Below are 16,547 nucleotides of genomic sequence, written 5' to 3' on the forward strand. Positions count from 1 at the left end.
GAACCTTCTTATACTGACTACAACCGTAAGCTTTTGTCCCCTTTACCTAGTTATATGACAATAGGTCATGGACGAGGATAGCTCAGCGGAAAGATCGCAAATGTTCCCGGAAGAACCCGGTAATACAGCAACGATGAATAGTCCGACTGGTGTGGGCGATGAGCCGACCTCGATAGGCTCATCCTATACGCAACCGGGCAACACTATTGGGCTTACTGACAAGGAAACTCTGAAAGAATCTTTGAGAAGAGGGACCGATTCGTTGACGGTATACGGAGGTGGCACTGCAATATATAAATGGAAAATGACCGTGGGCGGGCTCAAAAATCCATGGACGAAGGTTACAGTCGGATTTGAGCAAGAGCAAAGCGTCTTCTCACGCTGCGGCGAAGAAATTCAGCGCCCCAAAACGATCAAGACAGTGAACTCAGCCACATTCGGAGAACTATTCAAAGGGTGGCCCCGGCAGTATCCGAGATGGGTTCAGGACCAGTTGAAGGGTTATGATAAAGGTCATATGGAGCGAATCTGGATGGTATTAGCGGCGAATCCGGTGGCGAATCTCACACGACGCCGAGCCAGATCCGAACTTTCGGCCAGGAGAGCTGGTGAGATGATTGTTTCCTGCATTTGTTACGAGCGTGAGACGTTTGGGATTGGTTATCTGACGGAATTGATCAGCTCATATAGGCTCTAGCGGCTCAACCCACTGTCGGACGGCTTCCCTCATGAGCAGACCTTCGCTAGAGATCCATGAGGATTCCTTTCGCTCACCCATCTCGTTCGAGGAGATTCACGAAGAATCTCAAAACAACTACACACTGATAGATTGGACCGATATTCAGCATATACAGGGCGCCTCGTCTTTCTGTCCCACCGACATCGTGCGTTTACGGCGACAGCCGGGGTTGCCCGCATCGATCGCGAGCTGTTTTGGTCACGAACGTCTTGGAGAAGGCTCTGAGCATAGTTTTTCCTGAGAAGTTGATCTTGTCTTCCCCTTCAGTCCCGATCAAAGCCAGGAGGCTTCCCTCGTATCTTCAGCTGTGACAGACCATTGTAACTTTAGTTCTTCCGATCGCTCAATTGGGTCTTCCAGCTTCCTCGCTGGGTTTATTAAAGCATCCCGTCTAATGTAAATCTATATGTTGCATATCTTCAGCCTGAAGTCGAGTTACCTCGCGCTCAACGGAAGACATCACCTGAACTATCTGTGTCGGTGTCGACATCTCGCAGCGTCTAAGAGACGATGTCAAGAAGTTACTTTGCTGCATGTGAGCTGTAGCCGCGCAGTTGCCCTGCTACGACATGCAAGCAAAACCATAAAAATAATACGACATACTGATTCACGATTCCAGTACTGGAAAGTGCCCTTTGACTTTGAGATCGTCGGTAGATCGACCCGCGACCGGGCAAGATCCATCTGCCATCTGATTTCAGCTTGGTGGCGTTGCAAGTCAAGTGGCGGCCCGGAATGGCAACCTTTGCACGTGTCAAGGTGCAAGGTGATGATACTTTGACAGAAGTCGGCCGAGTTGCCTCGCGTAATTTCAAGGCTCGTGACCTGCATGACTTGGACGAACAAAGGAGGGAGGATCGAGAACCACAAAGAAGCCCGGTGCAGATCATATTACGGACATGCAAGGTGGTAAGGTGGGTTATAGCTTATAGTTTATAAAGCTTCCTCTCGCAAGTTGAAACTGATATGTCCGTGGTCCACCAGCAACCAGGCACTCATGCTATAAGCGGAACGGTCGATATATATTCAGCTCGTCTAGAGTTATATTTAGTGAGTGTCAAGATCACGACGTAAATAGGAGGTGCTGCGTATGTCAAATATCTAAGAATCGGTTCACTGCAGAACAGCTTGATGGATCGATCGTCGCCTACTTTGCTTATAAACCGTCCAGAAATTCGGGCTCTATTGGACGAGTGAGTAAGAATTGGCATACTCGTGGTCAATCGAGTCTGTAGCGATGGTCAACTGTTACACCGCAGATACGCACGAACACCTCTGGAAGATCTCTTCCGGGAAGGAAACATCAGCGCATACCGCCTCTCAGATACAGAAGAAGGGGACACCTTCCAGTTACGATGGCAGTTGAAAACGACTGACACAACCGGGACGCCCGATATCTCCTTCAGGCTCATAGGTGAAGTCAGGCACTCTCAAGAACGTCAAGAAAATCGCTCGGACCAACGCATAGAATGCGCTCGAGTGTCTCGGAAGAGCCTGTCGAAATGGTTTGCAGACAAAGAATATCCGTCTTGGATGACAGCCACGATCGATGGACTACCGAACAGAGAGCAAGTCTGGGCCATACTAGATCCCAAAGAGACAGTTCAGGAGACTAGAGAAGAGTCGCAAAGAAGTCTTGGAAGCCCATTTCGCAGCTCTCGTGGGTTTCTTTTCGACTTTCTTCGAGTCCACAACGAGATTGTATATTGACTGTGTTGAACAGCTGCGCGAAGGCTCCGATCCACCAGGGTAGGTGAGAAGCCAGCTGGTCGGATATACCCTCTTTACCTAGCTGAAAGATGCATATCGATTCACAGTCGACTGGTTCTGCGTTTTCAATACAAACAAGAGCACCCCTTTCGTCCTCCAGAAGTTCACACACCAGAAACAACTCATTCAAACAACGGAGCACTTCGTCTCAAACCAATTTTAGCGATTCACCTTTCCGTTTACCAGGTCCTCCTGCGTCAGCGAACCGTCGAATGGACAAACTTCGCCGTCGCACATCCGACAGCTCGGCTGTATCGCCGGAAACTTTCCGTCTGACTTTGCAGGGTTTCAAAATGCCTGGGGATTTGCTATTGAGCTGCAACGTCACCTCCAATGAGCTCACCGATGTGCAAAAGAGGTACTTGAAGGGTCTAATGCGCAATAATCCGCAAAGTGTTTCCTGGGATGATCAAACTACACAAGTCGAATGGGCGATGGCTGTCGATCTGATCCCTGTCCAAAACAGCCGCATCGTATTGCGCATTCATTTTCTGCCAAATACAGCTCATGCTCGACATTCCCTCCTCGGTGCATACCATGAGCAAGGCATATCGTTATCTTGGATTTCGCAAATATGGCCGGAGGCGAACTACCCTAATTGGATGGAGGCCAAGTGGACTAAACATCCGGATCCCCATGTTAAAAGCGCGGTGAGAAGGACTTTCGAGAGGATAAAACAGCGTATCGCACATGGAAGTCAAGTCATCATATCTAGCTCTGATTCGGCCATTGGACTTTCTGGTAAGCATCTCGGAAGATCTTTCCTTGAGGTTGGATATGGAATAACCATCGATCGACTGTCGCAATCACAGACGATGAAATCTGCACTTATCAGACGCAACAAGGTAAGATCAGACCTGCTTTAATCTTGCTCGTATGTAGTTACTGTATTTCATAAATCCCTAATATCTTGACGTAGCTGAATCCGTTGACACGAGTTGCTTGAGCTCGTATTTTGCGCCGGTAAGTCTCGCCTAAGAATCGATACGAAGACGATCTCATGACCGGTCTAAGCGCTCTTCTCCCAGAATCTTACCGCCAGTCCGATCTCATACCATGAAACTGCGGAAACATGCGCTTTGACAGGTCAACCACGACTTGAATTCGGGCATGACCTGGGATACTCACCATCCCATACGGGCAAAGGATATGCGTCTCAGTGGTCGCACGACTGGACCAACGACGGTGCAACCGTCTTTCACTGCCACCTCTCCCAGAACTACACGGATGCCTGGCAAAATCCCGCCAAAGATCAACCTTCAACCGGCGCTAGTATTTTGGGACTCGGGATGCAGTCGTTACCAGATGGCTCATTCCCTTCTCCGGCTGATAACAATCCTCTTCAAGAAGATATCGCTGATGCGTGGACGAGCGAGGACACAAACTATGGCTTAGTGCCGGTGTCAAATAACTGCGACTACAGCTTGTGTCAGACTGCCGATGACCAAACTTTTCGTTCTCCCACGAGTGATCGAGGTTCGTAGGGCGGTTGGTCGCCTGTTTCGATGCCACCCGTGGAATCGGTATTTAGAAATGAGCTAGATAGCTGAACGAGGGGATTTCCGCTCGTCCAACTTGTCTGGTCTCGAAATCGATGACAGCAGCAGTCGCAGACCAGAGTGATCTTCGTTATAACATTATCATGTAACATATCATCAATGCCGCTGCCAAAGCCGAGGAGTTTCCACGATCGAGATAACCTACGCGTCTAGCATGAACGTTCTGAGTGCTCGCTACCGTTTCATCAGGATTGTGTGCCTTTTGCCCTTCCATCATACGTAGAATAGTATCAACGTGACAGCAACTGGTTGAGAAACCGAGAAATATACCGGGGCGTACTTCGCGTTGATTGAGGCAAATTGATAGCTCAGTGAGATGCAATCGATGAATCTTGATAGAACTGAACATACCGATCAAGTTTCAGCCGGCCTAACGCGATGAATTCTTGCTCGCCCTCTCCAGGCCGGAGTCGATGCATGACTTGTCGCATCGTCTATCATGCTTATTGAAGATCCCCGTGAGTTCGGTCCTTCAAGCCACCAGCAGCGTCTCGACGTCGGGAATTTCATGCCCGACTCATACTGGAATGGCGAAGATGGAAATAGAATCAACACCGTCAATAATCCCCCCTGGGTCGGCCTGTATTGACAAACATGGTTCCGAATAGGGAAAACGGCTCATTGATTTCCGACTGTAATCCGGTCTTTCACCAAGGGAATTCCTCTCTGCCGTAGCGCATAGACGGAACGACCTGCACATCCTTCCATTCGGTTAGTACACACGGGAAACGGATCCAGCAACAGGCAGAACCAGGACGCCTCGAATACTACATCGAGAAGCCTACTGGGCGTTGCGACCGGGACTGAATCGGCTTGCTTGATCGGGATTAGTTTATACTGCCTTGTATCCAGCTGGAATTGAGATCTAGAATTCCTTGTATTTCGATATTCTGTTGTATCTTATTCTCGTTCGACATGGTATAGATAGCGTGCATTATACTCGAAGGATGAAAGGCGGAACGAAAGCGAGCGGAGGCGATCGTCTCTACCCTTGGTCCTATACGTTACAGGCTCGTGATGTTGTGAGTGCACCATTCCTCCCTACCTCTAGTAGAAGGAGTCCTGGATGAGACGTAACACGGTGATTAGAGGCTGCCGAGAGACGCCTATCGCCACCATGATGTCAGGCAAATGACTAACGCCACGAGCAGCCCCTGTCACATACTACATAGCAAGAAAGCATTCAATGGCTCGTGATCATCAAGACAAAGGACGGTATCGGCATCGATTGATCCGCTCGTTACGGGTGAGTATACAGTATGTATACTGTAGCTTCTTGCTCTCGAGAACTCTATAACGCGCGAACCGATTCTTGACATAGTCTCTTTACCTTCACATTCCCTCGGATCGCAACTCACTGCCAACGTAAGAGCATCTAGCTCTGGGTCAAAGAAAACACGCGGCCAATATAGGAAGTCAAATACATCAGCTGCATACATTGTCGAACTCTGAAACCCTAATATGGCACGCAAATCAACCATTGTACTGGAAGAACATGACAAAGACAGGCTCAAGATCTGCTTAACGAAAGAACAGGGCGATGTCGATCTAGAAGGTCAAACAGTCAGTATCCGTTGGGTACTGCAACCTCACCCACAGGTTGGCAATAGGCTATTGCCTGAAACATTGGAATCCCATAAAGCAATTATGGGCCCGTTGTATTCACATGGAATAACTGCAAGCTACCTCATTCAGATCTTTCCTGGTAGAGACTATCCGCAGTGGCTAGAGAGCAAAATCAAGGACAAGGAAGCCGACAGAAATTGGCGTGCGTTCTCAGCAGCAGTGATAAACGCTGCCAACAACGCAAGAAGGAAATCTCGGCAGCAGCTTCAGTTCACTGAAGATGACACAGGCTACACAGGGAACGATACCAAGCCAATGACTCTATCAAGCGGGCCCGATCCGGCGCAATCCAATTCTGAGCCTTCCAAAGTGAGAGTAAAACCTAATACCATTTCGATATGGGTGCCGCAACAGAGGGATACTGATGCCCAATCTGCCACAGCCTCCTTTGTTAGATGATATCGATCCACCGGCAGAATGGTATGACGACCAGGTACCCACTCCAGACGACAGAACAGAGAGCGTTTATAGAGAAGATATCGAATCAATGGAGCTGTCCGCGAAACACCTGAATAGATGGACACGACATCGAAGACTGCAAATCCTCGACGCTACCTTGCAGCAAGGAATTAGGATCATGGAGCATGAATATCACGAGAGTTTTGTCGAACCGGAAAGTGATGAAGATCGTGGTGCGAATTCGAGCTGGGAAAAGGGGGTCTGATATAAATAAGCTGAGGCAGTATGGACGAAATTAGACGTTTTTGGGGCATCATCGCGGCTAGACCCTTGTAAAATATCGATCTTCGGGTGTAGGTGCTGCTGAAAGGAGATGGCGAAAGTTCGTGCTTAGGCAAATAGGTCTGGATTGTTTCATCTAGCGCAAAAGAGTTTGCTCGTCGCAGATTGTCTTTGGCTTTGGCTCGTTGACGCAAGGTGTTCAAGCGACACTGTGATAGCTCGAGTTCGACAGTCTTACTGAATAAGTGAGCTGTAATCCAATAGACTGGGCGAGAAAGCTCTAAGTAATCGGACGCTAGCGGCATTGTTGTACGTTCTGTTTTTTCTGTGGCCTCCGTAAGCTGTATAGGTAGGTCGATCGCATCCTATTGCGATGTCTGCGAGGTCAAACACATCCCGATTTGATTCCGATTTCTTGCTGCTGCAAGGTGAAACTCCACAATCGCGCTGGGACGCTGTAGTGGCACAGTAGTTGATTGGGCGTCTTCAATTGCATCCGTTCATCGCTCCTGATTGCAGACATGCCACCACTAGGCTGCTGGTAAGCCTACATCTGCGTGGATCATCGGCCGAACCCTACTTGGACACGATTCTAGCAGCATGTGGTTGCAAAGTTTCCGACTTTCTTCGAGAAGCAGTATATTCGTATGATCTGCCAGGCTGGACGTCGGTTTGACTACCTGTCCTGAAAATATATCACTTGGTATAATGAGATTGCTTAAGCATGGCGAGGGGTCTCTTCACAGGTCTGCTTGGATAGGCTTGGATGTCAACCATCTACTCCGTTCTTCCCTCTGTAATCGCATCAACTCCGAGGACGATCTCCCATGCCTCTGTTTGTATGCGGTGTCCTCTTGCCAAAACACCTTGCCGGCAATATGGATATTTGAACCTCTAGAAGAGCAGACCGTCAGGCGTGGATCTCATTGCCAGTCTTCCCTGCCTCACCTCCTCTTGAGCAGGCCGTCCTTTGTGAGCGCAAATGGCGTATGCAAGGCGAATCAGGAGGACGGCCTAGGCGTCAGCGGAGCACGATGCGGTATTACGTGCTCTGGAAAGATCATGCGTGCTCCTTTCAGGTGCATGGAGATGAGCGCATACCTGAGGGTACAAATATCGATGCGAGCGATGGGGGAGGAAACTTGAGGGTGTCAATCAGACGCTATCGTCCTCGCCTAGACAACCTGATAGACACTAGCATTAAAATTGCGACCGAAGACGTCTCTTCCGAACGCTATGCAATTCGAAGACATGCAGGAGATCGATACACGACCGGTCAGAGGACGACTCTCGCTACAGGATTGCTATGATCGATGTCGATATCTCATGTCACATTCAGAGTGGACGCCAGAGATGGACAAGAATAAATTGCACATTCGTTGGGTTTTGGTATGGAACGGCTCGGAAGGTAGCCAGAGATGGCGTTACGCTCTTGAGACGGAGTCCGCTGGCGAGTGGCAAAGATGCCAAGACCTTCTTGGTAGTCTGAAAGCTGTACCAGAACCAAAAGACCTCGTAAAAGTGTTTCCCGAGAAGCAATCTTACCCTGCATGGTGGGACGAGTGTTTTGTGGATGTCATGAACAGAGCTTCTGCAGTACGAGGGAGAAGGGTAAGCATGTCATGGACCGCTTATGATCAGAATCAGCAACTGATATTCGCTTCATTGCACAACTGCGCCTACAGAACCGTGAAAGGCATAATGGTGTCGGCGGCGAACACGAAGGTAAGTCGATATTAAGCTATTCTTTTCCTTGCTTTCAGTATTACAGAAAGCCTCCGTACTCAAGGACGAATTCCACGCAGTTCCTGCGGACGATCCGCTATTTGTGGACCGGTAGGTTGACCTTCCGCATAAATATCTCGATCAAGGCGTTTATGAAAGTTCAACATCTCAGGCAAACTCTGGATCAACTAGAGCTCCATGCGGGCTTGTCTATATTGAAGAAGGAAAGACTGAGTGTTCTCCTGCTCGAACAACGGACACCTACTAGCGACAACCCCCTCGACAGCGATAGAGTGTGGAAAGTTTCGCCTCCGAGGGATGGAGAACCGTACAAGATGGTATTATTGCCTCAAACCGTCAGCACAGCTTCACGTACCCATGCTATTTGGCTGTATCTCGGCGAGTTAGCCTTGTTGGTTCCGAAAACCAAGGGCAAGCGAGGTACCTCTCCGCTTTGGTTCCTGTCGATGTGCAAAACAGCGAAGACAGTCAGCATGGCCGCTATGGCTAGAAAGTTCGAGCGCGCCTGGTCGGGTGTCAAGTGCAGGAGCCAGGCTGCATCTCACGATGGATCTTCTGACATGCAGACCACAGATACTGCAACTTTCAATGTTCCCGGCCGCAGCGCCCCTACGTCACTGGTAAACTGGCACGAGGAAAGTAGAAGCATGGTAAACACTGCGTTTACAACGACATATCAGCTTAAGGAGGTAAGCAAATCCTATGACTGGTCGTCTACCCTGTCAGTACCAAGTTCAGAGATTTTCGTTGCCAGGTGAGTGGGAATCATAGTGCCGAGCCGGTGTAATCATGCTTACAACTAACATCGTCAATCTATAGGGATCGTGGCAAACCCTTTACGGCTGATACAATATGCAGAGAGCCTACGGAGAGTGATCTACACAATCTAGCCATCCTTATGGCACAACAAAGGGGAACATTCAAGCGGCACACACCACCGGAGAATGAAATCACCGTGCAATGGCAGGTAGTATCGCCGCTAGCTGGAAAGAGACGAGAGGGAGAGTATCTCTTCGTCATAACGGGAGAGCATAAAGATCACAGCATTATGCCATACTCTGCCGTAGCGATAAGCGCATTACCTTATATCTTTCCACCAAGTCGGGTTAAGTCGCGCAAGTACCCGCAGTACAACTATCCAGAATGGATCAACGCCATCGGTCGCAATAGTCATAGGAACAAGGATTCCGAGGAATTTCGATTTCAGAGGGCCTTGTATTTGGCAGCAAGGGCTCATAGTTCAGGGTCAATCGGAAACAGACAGAGTATGTAGGCAAACATGTTACACACGATCAGACACTAGGATTTGTTGAGGCGGCCACTGACGGATTCCTCATCGATTAGAGTTTCGGGTTTGAATGCGACGATACGCTCTCAAGCCAAATCCCCTCACGATCAGAACCGATGGAAGGAGTACAGAGCACCGAATGCGTACAACCTACCAACACTTTTGATGATGTTCCTGATGCATCATCAGGTGCATTCCGAAGCGAGGGAATAACCGGTACCACCGCCATTCGCAGCTCGGTCGGCATAGAAGGCTCTGAAGGAACATCGCCGGGCTCGCGTCTCGGCTCTAGTATGATACTAAGAGAAGGCCACCAGGCAGGAGACACATCAGAGGTCTTCGATCGAGAGCAGTTAGACGACGAGTCCCTGCAACAGATACGAAGCTGGATGAGGCAAGAGAAGTTTACGATTCCCTTGGACGATGGACACGTCAAACTCCAATGGATATATCGACCTTCCAAGAGTCCGGAGAAACGTTGCGTGGTCATGCAGAGGGCTGACCCTCAGCGCGATAACGAATTGCGGAATTGTCGCTGGCTCCCGGCTAAAACTGGCACGTATGATACGACGGACTTGTCAAAGCTCTATCGGGAAGATCTAAGGGACTCGGGCAGTACGGATTGTTTGCCTTCTTGGTGGCCGAGACCGTTGATAGACAGCGTTTGGTGCCATTTCCTCAAAGAGCAGACTGAAGTAAGTCGGAATATACTGTAGCTGATCGCAGAAGTGATTGACGGACGTCACAATGACTCACCCTGTCGAGCGCAACGACCTTACAGATGGATGTCGATTCAGAATACGGCAGCGAGGTTGCAGATTCCGAGAACTTCGGAACGGGAGTAAGAGTCCTGGTCTTGTTCTCTTTTGCTTTACTTTCACGCTGACTATCCCGTGAAGATTCAGGAGAGGGATACAGTGGTCAACGAAAGCTTCATTTCTGGCTCCAAGCAATCAGAAACCTTCTTTCCCGTCCACAGCAATCAATAACGTAGGAGTATCGTTTTGTACGAGATAGTCTTGAACAATTATCATTTTTCATTGCTTGTACTGTCGTATGATTTCGATAGACATGTATCCCTTGAGACGTAGAGCGATTTGAGAGCCTTAGGGAGCTGTTGAATACGAATACCTATTTCACATGTGACGATTCAACGCCTCACTGATTTACGGTTCGAAATCCCGGCTCAACCAGAGTATTGAACAACTATAGCCGTGCCCGTAATATTGCTTCTTCAGTAACAGTGGACCAAGCCAAGGACAACCCAACTGGTTCGCCCGTATCTCAGATCACGTGCGAGACGAGTCTCAGGCAAAGTCCGTCGCAACCGCGATAGCGCTCCGCGCTCTGCAAGATTGATGAAGAGCATGTCAGTTTTCAAAGGCCGAGGTAACACAGCGAATTGCTGGAGACGAGATCAGTCTTGATTAGATCTTTGGCTGAAACGTAGGTGCAAAGGTGGACTTTTGAGCATATCCTGTCGTAATGATCCGCCATATATTAGTCAATATCGCGTGGCTGTGGTCTTTTGGTCCCGCGTGGCCGATCCGTTTGAGGCTTTATGGAACGAGTCGCCAGTCAAGGGCTGATTCGTGGATACTGACTGGGTCGCAGTATCCTTACCGATGCCCGCTCGATTCATCAACCACAGAACAACTCCCGCAGATCTACGAAATAATTGCATGACTATAGCCTTCGGCCCGGTTCATGGTACGTGTTTACATGAGAACAAAGCAAGATGTCCTTCAAAGGCAGATCGGCCAGTGCAAACCAGCACGACATCGTTGCGTCACGCGTGTGACAGCATACTGTATTAATTTCAGCTTGTGTCAAGCAACGGGGACACAACGATGCATACTTTGACTGCGCAGTATGGCGGCACTGGCCGTGATCTGCACGTCATGGCACCTTCCTTTGAGCCGATTCTCCGCTTTCTCTTCGGTGGGGAGTGGACTACAGGTACTTATAGATAAGAACGGCGTCATACGACAAAGTACTACAGTCCCTTGCTAACTTCTCAATCTCCCCCATATCACCTTTACGCCCAATAGTCCCGCAACGGCAATCGCACTCTCTCAAACAGCTATCATGCCTTTTCAAGACAATCAAGAGAATCTCTTGAGATTCATGGCCGAGCAGCAGTCTGTCCAGGTGATCGATACGTCGGAACGATTGGTACCCATACGATGGTCGGAAGTCTATCGGGAGGACAGGACGTTCCCATACGAGCTGCAGGTCTATGTCGACCAAGAATGGCAGCTTCGGTCAAATCTGTTTGGGTTGTTGGCTGACGGCAAGGATCCTACAACGAGGGAACTCGCTCAGCTCTACGAGGGAGTGCTGCCAAAATGGTGGCCTGTCAAACTCAGGCAGAGCGTATCTAGTGCCAGAACTCGTATGAGAAAGGTTAGCACGAGATGTCCTCACCAAGTGTTTTGATCTTCGTTCTAGAAATTGATATCGTCGCTTTTGACAGGAACGAGAACGAATAGCTGCTACAGCAAGCATCAGTCAACATTCCGGATCGCAGCAATCGGCCACGACCGGTACAAGTAGACAGACCTCGATGCACAAGCAGAATCTCTCGCATCTTTTGCTGCCGGGGTCCATATTCGTAGACGGGTAAGTCCACTACCCCACTAGTCAGAGATCGGGGACCACTGGCTGAAAAGTTTCTCCGTGACTATGCCACTATGCCAATCGTGCTAGCGAGAGGCTACCCATACACACTCTGTGTAACGAACCAACGGAAGAACAGATACAGCAGTTGAGACCACTTCTAGTCTCGGAAACTTTTGAATGGTGTGATGCATCAGGTCAGCGTGTCGCAGGGCAATGGAAGATCCGGCCACCTTTGACAATATCGGAAAATACCAAACTTTTCGGAGGAAACGGAAACGGAACTCTCTTCGTTCCCGTGTATGATAATCCGGACATCATAGGATACTTCGGTATAACTCTTAAAGCTATGTGCAAAATCTTTCCGCCGACCGGATACGTGGTTCGCACGCGCCGAGAGAACCAGTGGCCAGAATGGATCCAACACCTCATCGACAATGCCATAAGGCCACTGACTGATGAACAGGGGTCCAACGAGTGGCGTCTCAGGGAGAACTTGAGGAAAACCTCAGGGAAAATCGCGTCGGAACCGACCTCCGCTAGTGCGCCCAGTACTGACTTCTCATTTGAACAAGGGACCTTCAACTCTCTGGAAGCTCCACTGAACACTGGCAGCGTATTTGATCAATCGGCTCAAGTCGGCAGCTTCTGGACATTTGCACCTCGGAACCTTTATGAAGCCCCTCACGAAACTACACAGGCGACCGGTCCTAGTATCTCAACCGCCGTCAATTCTGGAGGCTCGAGTACAAACCCTCGCACTCTGTCCGACACGATGTCGCTACAGCACGTTCTCCAATAGATGTGCTCTCTTCGCTTCATCAAGCAACTGCCGACTTCAAAGACTCTCAGGCCTCACTCTATCCGTAGCACCTTCTTCGATTACAGATTGCTTTCACCGAAAAAAGACCAAGACTTTTCCTGCTTGTATCTGTCGTTGGGTTTGTATTTCTCACTAGAAGAAAGTTACTCGAACTCACCGAGATGTACTCGAGTGTATGCACTGATCTACACATCACGACGATATATGGCAATACTTAGTCGCTTCAAATGCGCTTGGATTCATCATTCCCGCCTAAACTTCTCGGCAGGAGGGGCCACTCTCTTGAAGCATTGTCGGAAAGCAAACGAATGTTTTGGCTCCCTATGCTTGTCTCACCCTTTTGAGCTGTATCGTCTTCATCAACGATTATCGACAGCACCAGACAGAACTGGGTCTATGGGCCCTCGTTTCCGCTTGTTATGATAGCCCTGGCCCATCCGAGCCCTCCCGAATCAAGCAACTTCCGAAATCGTTGTAGACGTGATATTGCTATGAACAAGGAGGGGTGACTGTTGGGATTTTTATAACATATGGGAGAATCACTAATGCTGGATCATATTCAGATATACAACTAATCCCTGCCCTTTGGCCTCTTCAAAATGTAAAATAGCTCTCGACTTTACGCCCAACTCATCGCATAGTACCAATGAATAGTTGTATCTGTCCGTATCGCCTATATACATAATGGGCACAAACGCGGTCTGTGACCACGAGACCGTCGTGTCATGATACAAAAAAAAAAGGGAAGAAAGCGCTATAGTTGCGGTCATTCTCTACCCGCGCGAATATTCGCTGTCGATGTAGGGAGCGGCATCTATGATCACCTGATGTCATTCAATGCTTTTTCAAGCGGAGCTCGCCTTCCATAGTGAACTGACTTGTAATGATGCCTTTCGAAGAAAGCTGTTATGCGATGAATCGGTACCGACTGGTGTAATAACACGACCAGCCAAGCCGATTGATGGTCCGAGACGTTCCTTTCAGCTGAGTCTCCTGTATCATCCCGCCATCAGCAATCCGAATGATGTAATTTTGTATCTGTATGTCTATATAAAGCAGCAGATTCAGCTCGAGATGGCAGATTTGGCCAGCGGTTTATCGAAACATCACCGAAGAACCAATTCAACATAGCCTTCCCTCTAACATCCATTCGATCGTTGATCAACATGGATCCCGAACACAGTCGAAAGACTTCGCACGCTGCTTGTAGAGATCTTATGCAAATGGAGACCGGCTGGTATCGCCACAAGGAGCTGAACGAGCAGATCGAGTACACATGGGAGTTACAAACGTCCGGAAGCACACCTTGGGATCCACCATATATCCTCAAGGTGAAGCGCGGGGACATCTGGGTCGTACGGCACGACATACTTCCCTTTTTTGCCACTCATGGAGGTGCCGCTCATGGTGGTGATCGACAAGGCAACCCGAAGATCAAGGACTTGAGTCGGATCTTCCTGGATGGCTCTTTCCCGACTTGGTGGAGCGCTGACATGTGTAACGCAGTCAAAAAGGTACGCGTATCGACGCCATCCTATTGATTGGATCCGTTTGAAACATGACTGATGTATGGTTGACTACTCCAGAGATCGGAAGAAGAATTTCTCAACAGGTCCGAGGGTCACAAGCGCGCCTACGCAAAAAAAAAACACCCCCACCCCGGACGAATCGCGTATTATCGGCGAGATTTTTAGCTCACAAAATCCTGAAACCGGATTGACCGGCCTTGGCGTCAATACCAGATGGGTTCTCGGCAATGAAACGCGCAATGGGACGGGTTGGGCCTTTTACCTTGAGGCGGTCTCTTCTGGGGAAAAGCTCCCCATGACGGACATACGCGGAGGAGCGTTGTCGAGGTTTCCAGATGGATTGTCGGCCCGCTTGTTAGTTCAGAAGTATGGTGCAGAATCATTTCCTGACAACTTTCCGGGATGGTTCCAAACCGAACTCAAGGAGAATTATCAATGGAAGAGGCTATTTGAGACGGCCTGTGATTCGGTCACACGCCACAATCGCGACATGGCCTGTGGAGATGAAACTGCAACCGTGGCCGGGACACAGGTAAGTCAAGAACATAACAGTTCTAGGACGTCCGGGTTCGCATGACTCTTTTCTGATAATATAGCACAATAGACCGCGTCCGACGCTGGCCTTACCGATCTTGCCACGACCGGAACCGAACATAGTGATCATGAAACAGTGCTCACTCAAATCACTCAGGGCGCCTCTACTGACCTTCAGCCTGGAATCTCGACAAACCCGTCGTCTATTCAAGGAGGCTCGCGTAACAGTGCCGGCAGGACTTCGCCCTACAACCCGATGTCTCTTAGCGTCATGCTGCACGACCCTCCCGAACCCAGCTCCAGCATGTGATCATTGGCATCCCAGTGGGCGATTTCCATGAACAATCGCCTCAATCGCCGATCCAGTCTCATCCCGAAGCTTCGCCGAGGTCAAGACCAAAAAGCCAAACCGCTCCCAAGGACATTTCTTTCGAGTTCCTGTCTGGCGTTGTTGTACCCGTATGCCTCTCGACAAACATTCCGTTGCATTCCATTTCATCTTCTTTTCATTTCTATCTCGTCTTCGCACGTCAACACACGGTCCACTTTATAAGACTCGATATTCACTTCATTTGACCCGGACGGACCAGCAGCCCGTCCCGTTAGCCCTTGCTGATCTCCATCTAGTTGACTGTGATTTCACACAGCACCGAAACCCTGATCAGTAAACAAATACGCCTGCCGGCATCTAGCATCGTCATCACTCGACTGACTCTTCAAGAGCTCGACCTCGAAGACGAGGGTAGAGCTAGGGGGGATGACAGGGGGGAATCCTCGGTCTGTCGAGAACGAACACCTCGATCAGCTCTTCTGACTCGGTAGGAACAGGAACGAGGGAGGTTAGAGGGAGGACTTACCACCGTAAGCGTAGTCGGGGGTGCAGATGAGCTTGGCCTTCTCTCCCAAGCTACAAGAAGACCAGCGATCACCATGTCAGCCAGCTGATACCACATGAGATACACGAGAGCGTGCGAGGCGATGCTGGGCTTACCTCAACTGGGGGACACCCTCGTCCCAACCCTTGATGACCCTGCCGACACCGATAGGGGTGACGAAAGCCTGACCTCGGTCTCTGTCGTGCGGTCCGATAAAGCGCATGCATTCGAGATCGAGAGTATCAAAAAGGTAGACGATCAGATACAACTCAATATGAGCAGGTAGGTTCACGAGAAGGGCTTACCGGCTAGAGTCGAACTTGTTTCCGTTGGACTGCAAAGTACCGACGTCTACCGGTTCCATTCCGTGTAAGCGAACCCGTTTTCGACAAGCATGCTCCTGACCACTAGTGTTATCTAGGACTGACAGTGCATAGAGACGGTGTCTCCCTTCTTGGGGAAGTTCTTGCCGTCACCTATATAAGTTGCGGGAAATACGTCGATGACCGATCAGCAAGTTGACCAAGTTACCATATGTCTCAGCGGAATGAACCGAACATACCAGGCGCGATTCGCTCGACAGTAACACCCATGTTGATAGCTGATGTGGTAAAAGTACGTTTAGAGATTGAACGGAGAATAGGAGCTGTCCTTGATAGCATCGAGTTGTTGAGCTAAACAGGAATAGGGGGTCGGTCGTTGGGTGGTTTCGTGTTGGAGTTGCGATGGAATGTCAAGTTGGTCGATCGTCGAGGGGA

At 49.5% G+C, this 16,547-nt stretch overlaps 5 protein-coding genes across 5 annotated transcripts; 4 read left to right on the forward strand and 1 right to left on the reverse strand.

The window, feature by feature from the left end:
* The first annotated feature begins 1,633 nt into the window (after positions 1 to 1,633).
* Positions 1,634 to 4,152, forward strand: HD553DRAFT_316525 (uncharacterized protein). Its single transcript, XM_046180632.1, has 9 exons — positions 1,634 to 1,653; positions 1,724 to 1,789; positions 1,862 to 1,932; positions 1,999 to 2,399; positions 2,463 to 2,488; positions 2,557 to 3,250; positions 3,322 to 3,354; positions 3,429 to 3,472; positions 3,538 to 4,152. The coding sequence occupies exons 1-9, from the start codon at positions 1,639 to 1,641 to the stop codon at positions 3,991 to 3,993; spliced, it is 1,806 nt and encodes a 601-aa protein (XP_046034322.1). The 5' UTR covers positions 1,634 to 1,638; the 3' UTR covers positions 3,994 to 4,152.
* A 3,549-nt stretch (positions 4,153 to 7,701) lies between these two features.
* HD553DRAFT_344634 (uncharacterized protein) lies at positions 7,702 to 10,398 on the forward strand (the record flags this gene model as incomplete). The annotated part of the gene is made up of 7 exons (XM_046183008.1): positions 7,702 to 7,986; positions 8,061 to 8,100; positions 8,181 to 8,211; positions 8,273 to 8,810; positions 9,466 to 10,104; positions 10,191 to 10,250; positions 10,315 to 10,398. The coding sequence occupies 7 exons, from the start codon at positions 7,702 to 7,704 to the stop codon at positions 10,396 to 10,398; spliced, it is 1,677 nt and encodes a 558-aa protein (XP_046034323.1).
* A 1,099-nt stretch (positions 10,399 to 11,497) lies between these two features.
* Positions 11,498 to 12,830, forward strand: HD553DRAFT_344635 (uncharacterized protein; the record flags this gene model as incomplete). Its single annotated transcript, XM_046183009.1, has 3 exons — positions 11,498 to 11,815; positions 11,886 to 12,031; positions 12,119 to 12,830. 3 exons carry the CDS (start codon positions 11,498 to 11,500, stop codon positions 12,828 to 12,830), a joined length of 1,176 nt encoding a protein of 391 aa, XP_046034324.1.
* A 1,187-nt stretch (positions 12,831 to 14,017) lies between these two features.
* Positions 14,018 to 15,610, forward strand: HD553DRAFT_361138 (uncharacterized protein; the record flags this gene model as incomplete). The annotated part of the gene is made up of 4 exons (XM_046183971.1): positions 14,018 to 14,365; positions 14,438 to 14,523; positions 14,594 to 14,912; positions 14,985 to 15,610. The coding sequence occupies 4 exons, from the start codon at positions 14,018 to 14,020 to the stop codon at positions 15,222 to 15,224; spliced, it is 993 nt and encodes a 330-aa protein (XP_046034325.1). The 3' UTR covers positions 15,225 to 15,610.
* On the reverse strand, positions 15,554 to 16,451 carry HD553DRAFT_275861 (macrolide-binding protein FKBP12; the record flags this gene model as incomplete). Its single annotated transcript, XM_046177929.1, has 6 exons — positions 15,554 to 15,693; positions 15,772 to 15,821; positions 15,906 to 15,986; positions 16,095 to 16,140; positions 16,218 to 16,265; positions 16,352 to 16,451. The coding sequence occupies 6 exons, from the start codon at positions 16,449 to 16,451 to the stop codon at positions 15,554 to 15,556; spliced, it is 465 nt and encodes a 154-aa protein (XP_046034326.1).
* Between the last annotated feature and the right edge of the window lie 96 nt (positions 16,452 to 16,547).

This window comes from Filobasidium floriforme (genome assembly GCF_021052385.1).
Source record: "Filobasidium floriforme strain CBS 6241 chromosome Unknown HD553scaffold_20, whole genome shotgun sequence".
Classification (NCBI taxonomy): domain Eukaryota; kingdom Fungi; phylum Basidiomycota; class Tremellomycetes; order Filobasidiales; family Filobasidiaceae; genus Filobasidium; species Filobasidium floriforme.